Raw genomic sequence first — 18627 nt, forward strand, 5'->3', positions numbered from 1 at the left:
CCACTTCCCTACTTCCTGTCTACAAACACCCCAGAACACCAAGGCTGGGAGACCCTGAGAGCTGTCCCAGGTATGCCCATCTGAGATACCTGTCCCTTCGTGCTGGTGGAGTCAGAGATGGCTGATGCCCCAGGCCAGGTGATCTGAAGACTCAAGTCTGCCCTCCACATACCATGTGACTATTTTCTATGTGTGTTATGCCTCGACACCAACTGGATGCACCAACCCCTGCCCTGTATGGTTAAGACACAGGGCCCAGAGTGGCCAGGGGCTTGTCTGAGGCTTTAGAGTAAGTCAGTCCATTGCCTTGGGTCTTGGCCATGTAATGAAGACTTTTCCAAATGTGGCTCCTGCCTTTTGTCTGAGCTCCCCTGAGTTCCTACGCCCCATACCATCCCATTTGTTAGGAGAAAAGTTAACAGATACAGCTAGAGAGAGCCAAGGCCTACTCCACAAGTCAAGGTGCACCTCCTCTAAGGCAGGGGTCACCCTACCAGGTATGCTAGCATCTCATAGGGCTGGATAACCTGAATTCCAGGCTGTCCCAGACCACGGGAGCCAGACACTTGGGCGTGGGCCCCCCTGCACTTTTTTTTTTTCTTCTTATTCTCCAAAGCCCCTCAGTACATAGTTGTATATTCTAGTTGTAGGTCCTTCTAGCTCTGTTATGTAGGATGCCACCTCAGCATGGCTTGATGAGCAGCGCTAGGTTCGTGCCCAGGATCAGAACTGGCAAAACCCTGGGCCGCCGAAGCGGAGTGTGTGAACTTAACCACTCGGCCACAGGGCGGCCTCCGCCCCCTACACTTTGATGAGCACCTCCAGGTCTGACGTAGGGGTACCAGGCCTCACTCGGAGAGGCCCTGGTGACAGACAGGACCATGTTGGTGGAACTGTTCCTGAGGGAGGGAAAGAAAGGGCCCACTGCCTTGTCCCTCCACACCCTGCTGTTGTCCTTCCCTGGGGCCCTCAACTCACCTGTTTGAGGGGACATGGTGGCAGCTGGTTGTTGGGGCTCCACTTCCCGCTTGCCGTCTAGGGCATCTTTGGTAGCCGGAGTAGAGGAAACTGAGGGTTTGGGGTCTGGCCTGGGAGTGGCCTTTGAAGCCTGGGAATTGGCTGGAGTCAGCCCAGGGGTTGCATAACCTGAGAGGAGAGACTGAAGAAACCCAGTGTGAAAGAGGCCGGGACCCTGCACCACCCAGGCCCTGACGGCATGGCCTGTGTGAGGAAACCAGCTAGACCCCTAAGACCAGGCACAGCAGCCTCCCATGTGTACGTCCTGCACTATTTTAATTTAACACGTATTTTAGACAGGCACATTTAAAAAGAAAATTTCTTATTACTAATGCAAATGGAAAATCACTAGCACTTGCCATGTACAGATGACAACCTTAAGAGAAATCCCATCTGTTAAACAAAGTTTTTTTTTTTTTTTTTTTTTAAAGATTTTATTTTTTCCATTTTCTCCCCAAAGCCCCCCGGTACATAGTTGTGTATTCTTCGTTGTGGGTTCTTCTAGTTGTGGCATGTGGGACGCTGCCTCAGCGTGGTCTGATGAGCAGTGCCATGTCCGCGCCCAGGATTCGGACTAACGAAACACTGGGCCGCCTGCAGTGGACACGCGAACTTAACCACTCGGCCACGGGGCCAGCCCCTTAAACAAAGTTTTTATCTGGGAATCACCCAAAATCAAGGTAAGCCCTTTCTATAGACTCTAAGAGTCCGCTCCTCATGGGGCCTCCAAGAAGGACAGAGCCTGGCTCCACACAGACAGGACCCCGCCCAGAGCCCCGGGAAGAGGCAGGTGGGCAGGAGCTGGGCCTGGGGCTCCTGCCCCTAAACCCCTGAGGCCGCCGGCCCTCTCCCTTGCAGTCACCTGGGAAGGCGCCACCACCTCCTCCTCGCTGGACTCTGCTGTGGTCTCCTCCACCAAGGTCTCCCTCCTGGAAAGGGCTGCACCTACTGGAGAAACAGAGGGGGCCTGTTGGGAATGCCAGGTAGCCCCTGGCAGCTGGGGCATGGCAGAGCCCTCCAGGAGGGCCCCCAGGATGGCCTGATCCATCTGGATGCGCCTCACCCTCCCACCCAAGGCTCATCTGCTCCCAGTGCCCCTTTCCAAGGTCAACCGCTATTCACAGCATTCCAGGTGGGACGCCTCAAGGCCAAAACCTTTTGCTCTCATTCCTGAGGCCTCACTTATGCTTCCTCTGCTTTCTTGTGTGTGGGGTACGGCCCTGAGATTTTGGGTCAGTTATAGGAGCCTGATATCAAAAGGCAGTCAAACAGCAGAGTCAGGAGGTCTCTGATGTTATTCAGACCAATTTCCTCATGGGGCTGTACAGGGGGACCCTAAGGCCAAGGTCACTGCATGGGTAGGAGGCTGAGCCTAGGGCTCCACCAGGCCGCCTCTCCCCTCCTCCAGGCGCACCCAGACGTTTCCTCCCGGGACCCTCACCCAGCCTCTGGGTCGCCTCAGCATCCTCCTTGCTCCCTGAAGAGCAGCTGCTGCTGTCCTCACTGTCATCTGAAGTCCCAGAGGCCTTGGCTTTGGGGCGTCCCAAGGAAGTGGCCACGGCCCGCTGGACCTCAGGAACCTTGGGCTTTCCAAGCCTGTTGGTCACTTTGGCTGGCACAGGGGTGCTCTGGGGACTCGTCACAGGGAGAGTTCCCAGAGCGCTGTCAACCTAATTTGGTGAAAGGAGAAAGAGAGGAAGGAGAAATCAGGGGAAATAAGATGTGCTGCTTACCGCACACCTCCATTAAGGGCCAGGCCCTGTTGGCTGCTTCGCACTCAGGCCTTGTTAAGTCCTCCCACAAATCTCTAAGATGGGCAGCTGAGGCCCGGGAGGCAGGTGCGTGTGCTAAGGTCACAGGGCAGGGAAGTGCTGGCACTGGGACTAGGCCCCTGCCTGGGCCCTCCCTTCTACCCTCTGTGGTCTTTTTTTTTTTTTTATTTTTTCCCCTGAGGAAGATTAGCCCTGAGCTAACATCTGTGCCAATCTTCCTCCCCTTATATGTGGGTTGCCACCTTGGCATGGCTGACGAGTGGTATGGGTCCATGCCCAGGATCCAAACCTGCGAACCTGGGCTGCCAAAGCAGAGTGCACCAAACTTAACCACTATGCCACAGGGCTGGCCCCAACCCTCTCTGGTCTTTGATCATTGTCCCCCCAGATTGGGGCCTGGGTCCCCAGCTCCCCAGCTCACCCCACTTGAAGATGGGGTCCTGGCAGTAGGAGGCTGGGCCTCACTGGCTTTCTGGACAAGGACCTTCAGGGCGGCCTGGGTCAGCGGGAGATGAGCTGGGTTCTTCTTTGTCACCTGTGGACAGCCAAAGGCAGCCCTGAGACTCCTGGGTTCTCAGGATGCCATCTATGCCATGCCCTGGTCAGAGCCTGTCTGGCTGGGGTGGGAGGGGACCTGTATCTGTAAGAGGAGCCATGGGGCTGGAGTCGGGGACTGAGGGGTGGTCAGAGGGGCAATGCCACCATCTGGGCAGAAAATAGTGCCAGGCTTCAGGTTATGAGTTAATCATATCATTCTCAGAGGGTCCAAAGATGGCTCCCAGCCCAGTGAAGGGAAGCCGCTCTGGCCCCACCACTCAATCTGAGCCTTCACTGGGGATAAGTCTCCAGCCTGGTGGCTGCAACAGCCTCCTCCATGGTCTCCCTGGTGCCACTCCTGCTTCCCACATCCACCAGCAATCAGGGAGAGAAAACTAAGAACAGAACTGGGTGTGACTCCTTGCTGAAAACCGCCAGGCCCCCACTGCCCTTCAGTGGCTACGCAGCAGCCCTCAGCGTGGCCTGCTGGCCCGACCCCCTCCCCTTCCCACTTTCTCCAGCTGCCTCATCTTCTTCCAGCTCTCTCGCCCCCAAGCACTTCCCCAAATGGACCCCGCCCCTGGATTTTCCTGCCTGGAGTGCTCCCTAGTTCATCCTGGCGTGGCTGCTTCTCTTGCTTCAATGTCACCTCCTTGGGGAGGCCATCCTTGCCCATCCTTTCTGAAACAGGTCACTCCATTACTCTCCAGTTTATGCTGTTTCCTTCAAAGCGCCCACCAGTTGGTGAGTACTTTAATTGTTGGTTTCCTTGTTTAGTGGCTGCCTCCCCACTCACTTGGGGACTCCGCAAGAGCTGGGACCCTCTCTGTCTTGCTCCTGCTATATCCCCACTGCCTGGCATGGACAGATGTCAGCACCATCTGCTGGTTGAATGGCCCAGTAGACACGGGTTGTCAGGTGCAATCACCATAGCCCAGATGCCCACCCAGCAGCACGTCCTGGGAAGCTCCTCGGGCTGTAGCTTGTGGTGAGCCCTCTGAGCCGGGGGTGTCCAAGGCCCACCCGGGCCTATTCAGCTCTCTCTGCCCTCTCAGAAAAAGGGGCAGGGAGCAACAGGACAGGAAAACACACCGATGCGGCCCAGAGCACAGGGTACTAGGGGTCAGGAGACCTGAGTTCTGGCCCTGCCTAATCTGGGACAAGGCTCAACCCTCTAGCTGAGGGGTGGAGCTCAGTTTTATCGTTGGAACAATGACCCATTAACTCTATCTGCCCAGGGCTTAGATTCAGGCAGGACCGAATAAAAAATGCACTGAAAATGGTGGAGGCCGGAAGAATGCTCACAGGCACCACCGTGAACACTAAAACAGGGCCACTTCCATTCACGGCGTTTCAAATCTGAGAGGAAACCAAACAAAACAGAAGCCTAACCACGCTGGAAACGCTGATGAGGGGCTCAGGGAGCAGCACTGGCTCTGCCGGGCGCTGCGTTCCCAGCCACTCAAAGGTCATTCGGAGCTCGGTTTGGGGCTGTAGCCAGAAGGCCAGGAATGGCTCCGGCTGCTGGGGCAGCTGCTTCTAGGGGCTGGGTGAGAGCAAGTGCAGTCCAGCCCAGCAGCACGTGTGGGGGAGCAGGGGAGGGCAGGGGCCCCCGACCCGCTGGCCCGAGAGCCCTCGCTTCCCGCCAGGTACCTGCGCCTCCTGCTTCCTGCCTTCCGACGCCCGGCCGGCCTCCTCACCGCTGCTGGCCCCAACGGCGCCGGCTCGGAGAGCTGTCCGTGGGTTGGCCGGGGGCACGCTCACCACATTGGTTCTCACAGCTGAAATGGGGCAGGATGGGGCACATGTCAGGGCACAGAAGCCCCCATGGCCCTCCCAGCTGCGCAACACCTAATTTATCGGCCCTTTCTAGGGACACAGCGCCGCGCTCGGGGCTTACGAGGTAGACGCCTGCTGAATGCTCGCCCCAAGTCTTCCAGGCAGGAGCTGTCACTATCTCCCCAGTACAAGGCTCGGGGCGGTCACACGGCTGCTGCGGCAGTGACCCCGGGCTTTCTCCTCAGCCTCTCCCCACACTCGAGTCCTCCGCGGCGTTCCCCCTCAGCGGGCCAGGCTGCCACTCCTGAGCAACAGGCAGGAGCGCTGGCACCACATGAGACTCCCAAGTATTTGAAAGTCCCTCGTGAGAATCACCATGGTCATCTGCCAAGGTCCAGTGACACGATGTGCACGGAGCACTGTCTGTAACAGCCAAAAACCTGCCCAGACAACACCCTCAGCTGCTTCCAACACAGCGCCAGCTAAGTGAACTATGCTGTGTCCACCCAAAGGACGACTTTGTAGCCGGCAGGAATCATGCTGGGAATGCATGACGTCACAACACATCAAGTAGAGATCACTGAGCAGACCTACGGTATGGTCTTACTGAAAACATGGGCGTAACTTAGGGTTTTGGAACGTTAACAGTCATGAAAATGTTAACAGTAACTGTTCCAGGCAGTGGGATTACAGGTCACGTTTTTTTCTTTTGTGCTAATCTGTATTTCTTCCTTAAAGATTAGCACCTGAGCTAACATCTGTCGCCAATCTTTTTCTTTCTTCTTCTCCCCAAAGCCCCCAGTACCTAGTTGTATACTCTAGTTGTGAGTGCCTCTGGCTGTGCTATGTGGGACGCCACCTCAGCATGGCCCAATGAGCAGTGCTAGGTCCGTGCCCAGGATCCGAACCCGGGAAACCCGGGGCCGCCAAAGCAGAGCGTGTGAACCCAACCACCTGGCCACGGGGCCGGCCGCTGTATTTCCTAGTTAGCCTACCAAGATCAGGTATTAATATGCCCATTAAAAAGTGTTATAATAGCAATAATAGTAATTAACCATTTTCTTGCTATCACCGGGAGCAGCACAGATTCTCAAAAGTCAAAGAAATCCCAGATCTGCTCCTGTCTCTCACTGATAGACAGAATTCTTCCCTACAATGTCTGTTTGGGGATTAACTAACCCCTTTGCAGGCCACCAGGAATGGCAGGCTCACTACCACCTCGCCACATTCAGGCAGTCAGTTGTCACAAGCTCTTCCCTGGATTACACAGAAACCTGGTCCCTGCAGCTTCAACCCTCTGGTCTGGGCTCTGCCTTTCAGAGTCAGCAGAGAAGCCCTGGCAAACATTTTTCCTGAGCCAGCCCCTCACTGAGATGAAGCAATGCAGGGCCCAGAGACCTTGTCCCAAGCCCATGCTGACCAACAACTTGCTGTGTGACTCAGTTAGCATCCTCTCCCTCCTGGGCCTCAACAGAGGTGTGTGTGTGTGTGCTGACGGCCCCTCCCAACCGAACCTGGGGGTTGCAGCAGGGGAGTCAGTCAGCCCTGCGTACCGGGCCCGCGCTCACCAGGAGTTGAGCACTGCGTAGCGGGGACCACGTCCTCATCCTCGCTCTCTGAGGAGGAGCTCCTGGCTGTGCTCTCCGAGGCCTGGGCCTTCCTCGGGGCGCTCGCAGCCTGGGCTTGTGCGGGGGTAGCAGCTGGGCCAGCTGGACTACGATTAGGGTCGACAAAAATCAGAGGGAATTTAATCACCTTGAAAAACAAAAACAAAACACACCCCCCCAGTGATTAAAGGCATGATCAGGGGAAGGGGGAGGGGGTGGGGAGGGTTTTACAAGGCAAGGGGTGCTGAGAGCTCAGGGCAGCTGGGCACAGAGGCGACTCCAGCTGCCCAGGGCCCTCCCAGCTCACTCCCAGCCTCCAGCACCTCACAGCTCACAGGAGCCCCTCTGACCCTCACAGCAAGCCCCTGAGGTCAGCAGGATTAGCTCCACTGGACAGATGGGAAAACCACAAGTCCAGAGAGGGGAGGAGAGTTACCCAAGGTCACAGAGCCTAACTGAAGCAGAGCCAGGGCCAGAATGTCCAATTCAGCCTTCTTTCCTCTGACTGACTTCAGAGACAGACACCTGCTGAGGGGGCGTCTGAACAGCGTATCCTTTGGCTGCCTGGTCGTAACACATGATTCACCTGGGGGGGGTCGTTCACAATCTAGTGCCCCCACCAAGAGACTCTGATGTGGCCTCCTGAGACATGGCCCAGGATGCAGCAACCCAACTATATGGACCCAGTGTCTTCAATAAAGAAAGCACAAGGGGAACGCCAACAGATTAAGACTTACAGGACCCAATGCAGTGTGTGGCCCTTATTTGAACACACAATATAAAAAACATCATTTAAGAGACAATCAGGGAAATGGGGATGCTGACCGGGTAGGTCGTTTTTTCAGGTGTGATATTATACTGGGCTTGTACTCAAAAAAAACACAACAAAGTAACCCAGGAGCACTGGTGAACTGAGTGGAGAGTTTGGACGACATGAGCCCGGTCACAAGTTCAGACCCGCTAACACTGGAGACGGTTTGTCGGGGGTTCTCTACCCTGTCTTATCTTTGGGGATGCTTTTAGTTTTCCAATAAGACATTAAAAGAAAGAGAAAGAAAGCAGCAGCAGCAGCAGTTCCTTGGTATTCTGCAGACCAGCCTGGGCCTGGTGGCTCCAGTGAAATGTCCACTGTGCACGGGCACCCTGAGAGCACACGCAGCCACAAGCCAGGGAGCTGAAGAGGCTGCTTTCCACTCCCCAAAGGCCAGGTCTGGCCTGAGTCCCACTCTCTCTCTGGCCAGTAGGGGGACGAAGGGCAGCAGGAGGGAGCTGCCCAAGGTCAGGTGTGGGACCTGAGTCTCTTCCACAACTCCGCATGGGGCCCCCGGAGTGCTGGGGAAGAGGGGAAGGGAAGAGCGGAGCAGAAGGGTGCCCACCCGAGGGTGGAAGCTCTGCAGGGCTTGGGCCCTTCCTACCCCTGCCAACAGCCTCCCCCGCGGCTGCTCTGATCTGCCACTTCCAGAGCCTTCCTTCCCACATGATGAAAGAGAGAAGGATGGAAAGTGGGAGAAGGTTTACAGTTGAGGGAGGGGGATCTATATATATGTGAGAAGACAGAGGAACAGATTGTCGGGGACGAAGAGAGGCAACGAACCCACTGAGGCAAACAATAGCGTCTGGGATGTTAAAAGCAGCTCAGCAGCAAAAGCCTCCACCTCCTCCATGTTCCACCTGCCCACGCTGCCCGCCCTGGCCTCTTGGCTGCAGGGGCGCAGAGGGCCTGGCTGCAGAGGGCAGGGGCACAAGGGGTGCCATGCCCGAGCCCTGCTTCCAACCCCACCTCTCCAAGACCTCACGGTGTGGTCGAGCCTGAGCTTCATGAGCCTGTTTCCCACTTGCTGAGAGGGCTGTTAGTAATCCCAGCTGGGGCTCACTCACTGGAGGGGCTCTGATGTGCTTTGGGAACTGCAAAGCACAGTACACACAGGGGTGACAAGGGCCTTCCTTCTGGGGTCGGTTAGCAAAGGTTCATGGGGAGCTGAGGCAGCCTGCACACTGGGCTGTGCCTCCCTGTCGGTGCTGGGCAGCGAGGACCTGGAGGGAACGCGGGGACTCCCCTCCTCCTGCAGGCCCTGACGTCTGCAGAACCAAACCACCTCCTGTCGCACCCGAGCTCATCACAACTGTACCCTCACTCCAGTCTGGGGCAGAGCAGGAGCGGGGGGCTGACCAGCCCAGGCTGCTGACCCAGGCAAGGGACACAGCCACAAAGGCACCCGAGGTGGTGGAGCTCCGGAGGGCAGCTCCTCTCCAAGAGCCCCTCTCAGAACTGCCTGGGTGCAGGTTAACAGGTCCTGGGCCAGCGCCACCCCAGGGAACTGAGAAACCCCACTCTCTGGGGATGTGGCCTCGATGGTGACCAGCAAACGGATGCCAGAGCCAGGCCTAGAAGTTAGTTCTCCAGGCATAGGAGAGGAGCTCCTTCCAGGAGGAGCCTCCGATGTAACACCTTAACTTGGTTTCTCACAGGTCTCCTTTTTCTCTCTGCCATTACCTCAAAGTTTGAGAGCAGGGTCTATGTCTTTTTAGTTTGGTACCTACACCGGGCCCCAGCACAACAGGGCTGAGCCACAGACCACCCCCTTGACGTCTCTCTCAGAGCCAGAGGGTGGGCCCCATTCCCTGCAAGTGGGGACACTGAGGCACAGTGAGGGGGCTTGGGAATGGAGATACAGTCCCCTCTCTGCCTCCCAGCGTGGGGCTTTGCCCACCACCCTGGCATGGGTCCCTGTCCCCTACTGATGGGCTAATAATAAAAACAGAGCGAAACTTGTCAATAGAGAAGTGCTTGATAACTGCATAATAACGATAATAATCATAATTAGTGAGCTGGGGATTAAGGAGCTGAAAATCCCCCACTTAGGGGGAGGCTGCAGCTTCCCCAGGCTGTGCCGTCTTCCCTGCAGCCTCCCGGGGGAATGCACAAACTGCCGACTTCTTTCCCTTCTTCTTTTTTAATAGGGACTCCAGAATCTTCAGGACTAACGTACCAATTAAACGGTTCAGTTTAAGCATGATGTTCATTTTAATTGTGTTAGTCCACCCCCGCAGAGAAGGGCGAAGCGGCCCCCTCCCTCCCAGCTGTTTATATCCTGCTCTGAGAAGGAGGCAGCCTCCTGCAGGCCCCAGAGAGCCGGTGGGCAATGCCTGGGCCCTGCCTCCCTCCTTCCCTGCAGGGCAGTGCCAGGTGGTGGGTCAGAGGGCAGACGGCCTGGGTTCAGACACCAGGTCTGTCCACTTGCTACCAGCCATATGACGCTGGAACAGTTCACTCAACTTCTCTGAGCCTCATTCCTTCCTCTTTAAAATGGGAGTAACAAAGGAACCTACCCTGGCAGGGCTGTTGTGGGGATTACACAGAATAATGCCAAGTGTGGAGCTTAGCACAGGGCCTGGCACACAGGAAGCGACCAAAGTCAGTTGCAGTTGTTCATCATTATTTCCGTAATCTGTCTTATGGAAAGGCAGCGAGCACTCCATCACCGGGGGTGTGCAAGCAGCATCCAACCTCAATGATGGACTGACTAGCATGTGGTATGATATATAAGGGGAAATGGTTAAGGAGACCCCACTGGTCTAGTAGTTGCAGGATTCCAGCATCTCTGAGGGGCCCAGCAGAAGCTTCCAGGAGCGTGGGGCTAGAAGAGGACAAAGGGCAGTGCTGTCTGTGGGGAGGGCCCGGGGTTCACACAGAAACTTGGACACCAGCCTGGCAGACGTGGGCCTCGTCCTGCCCTTGTGGGCGCCATCTAGGCAGTATAGTATGTGGAGATGTGCCACAGGGGCTCGAGCAAGGCCTCAGGCCTGGCCTACGGGATTCTGACAAGGCCTGCAGAGAGGGCTCCCGGTGCACACAGGAGGCAGGGATACAAGAAGCCAGGGGACCAGTGTCTGCCCCTTCCTCACCTCCCCGTGGGTGAGGAGAATTTGGGGAAATCACTTCAATTCACTGGGCCTTGATTCCTGCTGTCGAATGGGGAACACCACGTGCCCGCCTGCAGTAACAGGCGCTCCGGTCAGGCAGCACACCGTGGGCCTGTGCCGGCGCACAGCACGGAGGGAGGATGATCACCCTGCCTGTTCTACAGCTGAAACTTCTGGGCTTCATGGTTACGGTGTGCCCTGGTTCACGGAGCTGGTGGGCAGGAGAGCTGCCCTTGACCCTACACCAGCTGGCTCTGAGGCCTGGATGTTCAATGACACTCTGCTGCCTCCCTCACGGGGTTACTGTGAGGATGTTACTAAAACAGAGGAAAGAGCTCTGGGAGCTGTGAAGTGCTGCTTCAGCGGGAAGATCCGCCCTCGGCCCCAGCGGCCCGCCCCCGTCCCCCCAGCTCTGAGCCTGCAGCGTCTCCGAGAGAGAAGGCCGGCCTACCTGGCCTGCGGGCAGCTCCTCATCGCTGCTCTCCGAGGACCCCTGTGCCTTCTTCTCCGGAAGTGCTGGGCCCAGGGTCTTGCTTCTGGCAGTTTGGGAAGCACCCTCCTTCTGAGGGGACAAGCACATGGTAGAGAGGGGACGTTGGCTGGGGGGGAGCATGACTGAGGGGCCAGGCTCAGGGAAACCACAGCCAGCAAGCAAGGCCCCTCACAGACACTGGTGCTCCAGGGAAGGCAGCATGGCCCCTTTCTGCACACACATGGCAGGTGGAGAGCTGCTGGCCCGGCATGCCCCATAGCCACTGGAAACACAGCCTCCACTCTGCTCATCCTCCTTCCGGAGCTGACTCTGAACTTGAAAGGGGTGTCTGAGTCAGGCACCATGAAAACCTGAGGGCTGGGGTGCTGTTGGCCAGGCATCTGAACGAGAGGTGACAGAGGCCTGGGACAAGGTTGCGGAGGTGAGCCAGCGGCCCCAGCACAGCTCACATCTGGCTGTAACACGACTGGTTAAAAGCAGGAGCCGGTTCAAAGTGTTCGGGTGGGTGGCTGCCATGCCCTCGTGCCAGGCATAAATGAGGGGAGCTGGGTGGGTGGGAACTGCAGTCGGGGGCCAGAGGAGGAGGTCCAGGGAGCAGTGTGTAGCCAGTGCTGGTGGTGACCAGCTCAGGGTTGTCCAGGGCAGGGGCAGAGGGGAGTTCCACTGGTGAAGGCCCCACTTTTCACTACTCAACCCAGCCAGAAAGTGGGACCTAGTTTGCCAGGGCCTCCAATTTCTCAAGAGAAGCTAGAAAATCCTGATTTGAGTGTGTTATTTCCCCATTTTTAAATGAGTCAACTACAACACACACTGCAACAGCTATGCCCCCGTGTCTTCCTTAATCACAGAACTGCAACTCTGTTCTGGTGGCCTCCACAACAAAATTTGGGGAGGGTGGGCCCTTGTCCCAGCCAATCATGGGAACTGCAGGCCCCTCATCAGGGAGTGGCTTTTTTTGGGTGTGGAGGAAGGAAGGGAGGGAGCACATGCCTTAGATCTGGACAAGGAGATAAGGGGAAGGGAAGTCAGCTGGGGGATTCTGTAGCTCTTTGGGAGATACTGCAGCCCTGCTGCGACAATGAGGCGCGTGGAACAGAGATGGAAGAAATCTGGGTCACCAATGATGCTGAGCTGAAGAAACCATCTTTACAGCAGCCTTCCCCATGGATTGTGAGATAACCAATCCCCTTACTATCTAAGCTCTTGTGAATTAGGGTTTCTCCTGCAGATTAGGACATCCTGACTGATACAGTAACCCATTTAAGACTTAAAGAAAAAAAACACTGCACAGTCCAAAACATGGCTGGGGCCCTTGTGTCTTAGTCTGGCGTTTAGGTCCCCATGTTACTGGTAACAAGCAACTAGAAATGACTGTTGCCCACAGGCCAGCCGGCCTTTGCTGAACATGCCTGACTTCACCTCCCCTCCCCTTTGCACACACTTTGCACACCTTCCCCCTGGGTGCGCGTCTCCACTTTTGTGTCTGGTGAACCCCTGGTCTTCCTTCAAGCTCAGCCCAATCATCTCCTCTTCTGGCCTCTCGGAGACCTATTCTCCCAGCTCCATCAGGGTCTCCCAGCTCCATCAGACAGAGAGCTACGGGAATATTTTCCGATAATGCAGTCACCTTGTCTTGCCCTACAGACCATAAGCTCCTTGAGGACAGAGCCAACACCTTTCACCCCTTTCTCTCTATCAGCAAGACAGAGGGCTCACTGGTCAGCCTGGTGCACTGAAGGCAGAGGTTAGTGTCAAGGCACCAACAGACTTCTCAGTGCTTGTTTTACTCATGAAGAAAACAGAAATCCAAGAAGGGGCGGAGCGTGGCCTGGCACAGGGAGTTGCAGCTTCCCTTAGGAAAGAGAAGATCTGGCCACAGGGAGGGTACCCTTCCACGGGTCACAACTGGCTAGAGCTGACAGGGACCAACTTCCTAGACAGGGCAAGGGCTCTCCAGTCTGCCCTACCTGCCACCACTCCCTACTACCTCTCCTGACACCAAGGCTCAATGTAGGTTGCCATCTATCACCTCCACGAGGCCTGTGTCAATCATTTCCATCACAAGTCCGAGCCCTGTAAGTCCTGGAGTTTGACACCCCGAACTTCTGCAGGACACAGCCACTCCCGCTGCTTTCTGCAAGCCGAGGGAAATCCAGATCAAAGTCAGTTCCTCATTCCTTCTCTCCTCCCACGCCCCAGGCCTCACATTAAGCTACACGAGCTCTCCCTGGGGAGATGTGCAGGCCTACATGAGGCCCCGGGCCCAGGCAAGGGATATGACTTCCTCCAGCTCCCGAGGGCCTCATGGTATCTGCATCACAATCCAAGCCTCCCCATGACTCTCTCTGACTGTGACATCTTTGGATTCTTGGCCTCATTTGCCTTGGCGGGAGTTGCTGACCTAACCTCCCATAGGGCTGGTGTGTCTACTCGTGTTGTGGAGGCCTTGGGGGATACGGGTGTGTCTAAAACATCTTTCATGAGGGAGGCCTTAGCTTGGGGGATTTTTACAGGTTTTGCCTAAGGAGACATGGAGGACAGCAGCTGGGGGAAAGGATCTTGGAGTCAAGAGCCTTAATCTGGTCTTCCTTCCTTATCTGGCCCTCAACCCAAGTTCTGACGAAGGAATGGGTGGCGATGGCTTGGAAGCCTGGCATCGTAGCATCTTCCTCATTAGACCTCACCTGGGCTGGTGTCACAGCTGCCGGCACTGCCCCCTCGCTGTCTGACTCCTCTTCACTGCTGCTCTCCGAGTTCTCCTCCCGCTTCCCAGCCTGGGTGGCTGTGGGTCCTGTCTTCCCAGGGGGTGCTGGGGCAGCCCCTTTCCGGGGGGATCCCTTGGTGGGGGCTGAGGCAGTTCTGACCTGGGCGGTCTTCCCTGAGGGCTTTGCCTGGAGTGAGAGGATGAGAATTAGGGAAGGGAGCCCCGAGGGCCGGCACAGGGCTGCTCTCTGCCCTCCCCAGCCTCACCTGAGCTGGCGCCGCCCCCTCGCTGTCTGACTCCTCCTCACTGCTGCTCTCCGAGTCCTCTTCCTGCTTCCCAGCCTGGGTGGCTGTGGGTCCGGTGGCTGTGGGTCCTGTCTTCCCAGGGGGCGGTGGGGCAGCCCCTTTCCGAGGGGACCCCTTGATGGGGGCTGAGGCAGTTCTGACCTGGGTGGTCTTCCCTGAGGGCTTTGCCTGGAGAGGAAGAGAATTAGGGAAGGGAGCCCCAAGGGATGGCACAGGGCTGCTCTCCACCCTCCCCAGCCTCACCTGAGCGAGCGCCACCCCCTCGCTGTCCGAATCGTCCTCACTGCTGCTCTCCGAGTTCTCCTCCCGCTTCGCAGCCTGGCTGGCTGTGGGTCCTGTCTTCCCAGGGGGTGCTGGGGCAGCCCCTTTCTGGGGGGACCCTTTGGTGGGGGCTGAGGCCGTTCTGACCTGGGGTGTCTTCCCTGAGGGCTTTGCCTGGAGAGGAAGAGAATTAGGGAACAGAGCCCCGAGGGCAGGCACAGGGTTGCTCTCCGCGCTCCCCAGCCTCACCTGAGAGGGCGCTGCCCCCTCGCTCTCTGACTCCTCCTGGCTGCTGCTCTCTGAGTCTTCCTTCTGCTTCCCCACCTGGGTGGCTGTGGGTCCTGTCTTCCCAGGGGGTGCTGAGGCAGCCCCTTTTCTGGGGGACCCCTTGGTGGGGGCTGAGGCAGTTCTGAGCTGGGGGGTCTTCCCTGGGGGCTTTGCCTGGAGTGAGAGGAAGAGAATTAGGGAAGGGAGCCCCGAGGGCCGGCACAGGGCTGCTCTCCGCCATCCCCAGCCTCACCTGTGCCGGCACCGGTGCCGCCCCCTCGCTGTCCGAATCTTCCTCACTGCTGCTCTCTGAGTCCTCCTGTGAGCCCCTGACTGGCCCCGGCTGGGCCCTGGCTGCTGCGGCATCTGCCTTTCCTCCCGCTAGCACAGACACTTGGCCCCTCACCGAGATGGCACTGCTCTGGGGGGTTCTTGCTGGTGGCTTTACCTGAATCCCAAGGAGGTAACAGTATTGGGGAAGGAAGTGGGCAGCACGGTTCCTGTTAGGTTAAGCCCCACCCGTGGTGTGAATGCTGGGAGGTTGCTCCCGTCTGTGTAGGGCCCTTGTCCAGCCTGGGGACACTCCTTAGTCATCCTCTCCACCCCACGCCCCCACCTCCTATGGCTTCTGGTCCCACTTGCCTTGGCTGGGGACCCCTGCTTGGCTTGAGCAGCTGCAGCAACCACTTTTCTGACAGCTGATGATGGCCCTGGGGCTAAAGCCGCCCTGGCAGAAGCTGGGCTGGCTTTGGTCTGAGGCGTTTTCACTGAGGGCTTCACCTGCAAGGAGAAAAGGGAATTCCGGAAGGAAGAGGGTGAGAGGCAGTACAGCAAGTAGGTGAGGACGCCAATTCTGGAGTCAGATGCCTGAGTTTGGATTCTGGCTCCTCCATTTAATAGCTGTGTGAACCTGGCAAATTTGACATTGCTGGGCCTTGTTTCCTCCTCTGTAAAATGGGAATAAGAAATAAGGCCCATCCACAGGGTGATTGTGAGGATTAAATGGGAGATTCCGTGTTTAACATAGTGCCTGGCACATAATAAGCACTCAGATAAAATCACTGTTGTGAGCGCTTTTCTTAGTGTTAGCTGTGCACAAGAGTACTCAGAGCAAAGTGTTTTCTAGACCCCTTTCAGCTAAGCAGCTACGTGATTAACTTCTGGCTAACGAAACGTAAATCGAAGATACAGTTGACTTCCTTACACATGTAGGTAACATGTGTCTTCATCCTCTCTGCTGGCTGGAATGCTGAGGCAACAGCTCAAGCTCAAGTAGTTATCTTAGTCTGAGATGGGAGCCGGGTACTCCGGATGGCAGAACAAGACAGAAAACCATTGTTGTTTGAGGTTTTCTTCAGCTTGACCTAATCTTAACTGGTGTCCAAGGAACCCCCCCCACAGCCTGTCAGGGTCTCCAGCAAATACAGCCTAGAGAGATGAGAGGGACAAGGAGCAAAATCCTCGACAGTGAGATCCTTGACAGGAGTGGGAAAGCAAGCCCTGCTAACGTGCAACAGGACGAGGCATTTGGCATCATCTCAAGGCCCCTGCCTCGTTCATAGATGTCATCTGATCAGTGACATCCCACACAGACTGGCTTCCCTCATCCACGAGACCAAGAGACATTCAGAGCCAGAACTTCAAGAAAGAAATCCCTCTAAAGCACAGGCCGAGTATGACCAAGGCCAAGGTGCATATCAGCACAGAACGCAAGTCACCCAGAGGGGAGTAATGTCTTCACACAGACATACGAAAACAAGGACACTAAGACTAAGTGTCTTACTTAATAAATCTCAATAAATTTACAAGGACTGAAATCATACAAATCATGTTCTCCAGTCACAGAAGGATTAAATTAGGAATTAAAAAAAAACAACTGCATAATTGCAGATATTTGGAAATTAATTCACTTCTAAATAACCCATGGTTCAAAGAATAAAATAAAAAATACATTTAAAAATTCATGGGACGAAGCTAATGAGTCCTTAGAGGGAAATTAATAGCTTTAAATACTTATATTGCAAAGAGCTAAAATTAAAGATTCCACCTTATGAAGCTAGAAAAAGAACTGCAAATCAAACCCAAAGGAAGGAATAATAAAGATCAGAGTGGAAATTACTGAAACAGAAAACGTGAAAATGATAGAGAAAAGTCAATGAAACCAAAAGTTGTTTCTTTGAAAAGAAGCAAATTGGGGGCCGGCCCAGTGGCACAGCAGTTAAGTGCACATGTTCCACTTCAGTGTCCTGGGGTTCACCAGTTCGGATCCTGGGTGCGGACGTGGCACTGCTTGGCAAGCCATGCTGAGACAGGCATCCCACATACAAAGTGGAGGAAGATGGGCATGGATGTTAGCTCATGGCCAGTCTTCCTCAGAAAAAAGAGGAGGATTGGCAGCAGTTAGCTCAGGGCTAATCTTCCTCAAAAAAAAAAAGAAAAGAAAAAGAAAAGAACCAAATTAATAAATCTTCAGCTAGACTGACCAAGATATAGGACAGAAGACATAAACTACCAACAATTAGGAAAGAAAGCAGGACATCACTATAGACCTTATGGAAATTAAAAGGATTATAAGGGAATATTATGAACAAATGTAACAAATTACATTTGAAAACAGACAAGTTTCTAGAAAGGCACAAATTATTAACTGCGCACAAAATTATTAAAAGGCACAAAACATAAACTGACTCAGGAAGGAAAAAAACCTGGATAGACTAATATCAATTACAGCAATTGATTTAGTAATTAAAAATCTTTCCCCACAACAAAAAAGCCCAGAGCCAGATGGCTTCACTGGTGAATTCTATTAAGAAAGAAAGAATACAATTCTAACACAAACTCTCAGAAAACAGAGGAGAGAACACTATCCAACTCATCTTACGAGGCCAGCATCACCCTGATAAGAAAGCTGGACACAGATGTCACAGGAAAACTACAGACCAATATTCCTAGTGAACAGACACAAAAATCCCTAACAAATGACTCACAAACTAAATCCAGCAATAAATAAAAAGGAGTGTCCACCATGACCAAGTGGGATTTAGTCTAAGAATGAAAGGTTGATTTAATACCTGAAAATCAACTAAAGTAATATAGCATATTAATAAACCAAAGGGAAAAAAACAGAAGATCACCTCAATAGAGAAAAAGCATGTGACAAAAATCCAACTCCAATTCATGATAAGAATTCTCAACAAACCAGGAATAGAAGGAAATTTCCTCAACCTGTTAAAGGGCATCTATGAAAAACCTACAGCTAACACACTCACCAGGGAAAGACTGCTTCACCCCCAAGGTTAGAAACAAGGCAGGATGCCTGCTCCCACCACTACCATTCGACACTGTACTGGAGGTTCTAGCCAGGGCAGTAAGGCAAGAAAAAGAAACAAAAGCCATCTAGATCAGAAAGGAAAAAGTAAAACTTTATTAGCAGACAACATAATCCGTATATAGAAAATTCTAAGGAATCCGCAAAAGCCACTAGAACTGGTAAGCAAGTATAGCAATGTCACAGGACATAAGACCAGCAAGCTCAGGCCCAGAAGGCATCACACCACTTAGCCATTCGCCCAGCACTGACGGAACATCCCCCGCCCTTCTCACACAAGGGGTGTCTTCCTATGGCATTTAAATCGTGAATCATCTCCTCCCTGAGTCTCTGGCACATTTGGCTTTCCAGAACCAACCTTGCTTTTTTCGTTTGTTTGTTTTGAACCTCAACTCCCAAATGGGGAGTTTACTCGGAGCTGGCTGGCTGTCTCTGAGCAGATCAGAGACGCTGACTCCTTTCCGAGCCCAGCAGTGCTGAGCGGCATGGTACCCAGTTAGCGTGTGCAGCATTTTGAGGGTGAGGCCACACCAGTATTATCTCATTTAATCCTCACCATAACCCCACAACAGAGGCATAATTATTATCTTCATCCTTCAGATGAAGGCAAAGAAAAGGTGGTCAGCAAGACTC

General features: G+C 54.6%; 1 protein-coding gene across 5 annotated transcripts in view; it reads right to left on the reverse strand.

Annotated features, from left to right (window-relative positions):
• Positions 1 to 18627, reverse strand: part of TCOF1 (treacle ribosome biogenesis factor 1) — a 40281-nt gene that overhangs the window by 4523 nt on the left and 17131 nt on the right. For 2 of the 5 annotated variants that reach the window (XM_070570481.1, XM_070570480.1), the window contains exons 14-26: positions 15309 to 15446; positions 14920 to 15114; positions 14649 to 14840; positions 14382 to 14573; positions 14100 to 14306; positions 13814 to 14020; positions 11088 to 11198; positions 6659 to 6860; positions 4980 to 5107; positions 3211 to 3324; positions 2459 to 2687; positions 1880 to 1965; positions 979 to 1159 (exon numbers count right to left, since the gene is read on the reverse strand). In XM_070570481.1, coding sequence (XP_070426582.1) covers positions 979 to 1159; positions 1880 to 1965; positions 2459 to 2687; positions 3211 to 3324; positions 4980 to 5107; positions 6659 to 6860; positions 11088 to 11198; positions 13814 to 14020; positions 14100 to 14306; positions 14382 to 14573; positions 14649 to 14840; positions 14920 to 15114; positions 15309 to 15446 — 2182 coding nt within the window. Of the gene's footprint in view, positions 1 to 978; positions 1160 to 1423; positions 1612 to 1879; positions 1966 to 2458; positions 2688 to 3210; positions 3325 to 4979; positions 5108 to 6658; positions 6861 to 11087; positions 11199 to 13813; positions 14021 to 14099; positions 14307 to 14381; positions 14574 to 14648; positions 14841 to 14919; positions 15115 to 15308; positions 15447 to 18627 lie in introns of those variants that run through there. The other 3 variants (XM_070570482.1, XM_070570483.1, XM_070570485.1) reach the window with 3 other exon arrangements.

The sequence above is a fragment of the Equus przewalskii genome, chromosome 13 (assembly GCF_037783145.1).
Source record: "Equus przewalskii isolate Varuska chromosome 13, EquPr2, whole genome shotgun sequence".
Classification (NCBI taxonomy): Eukaryota; Metazoa; Chordata; class Mammalia; order Perissodactyla; family Equidae; genus Equus; species Equus przewalskii.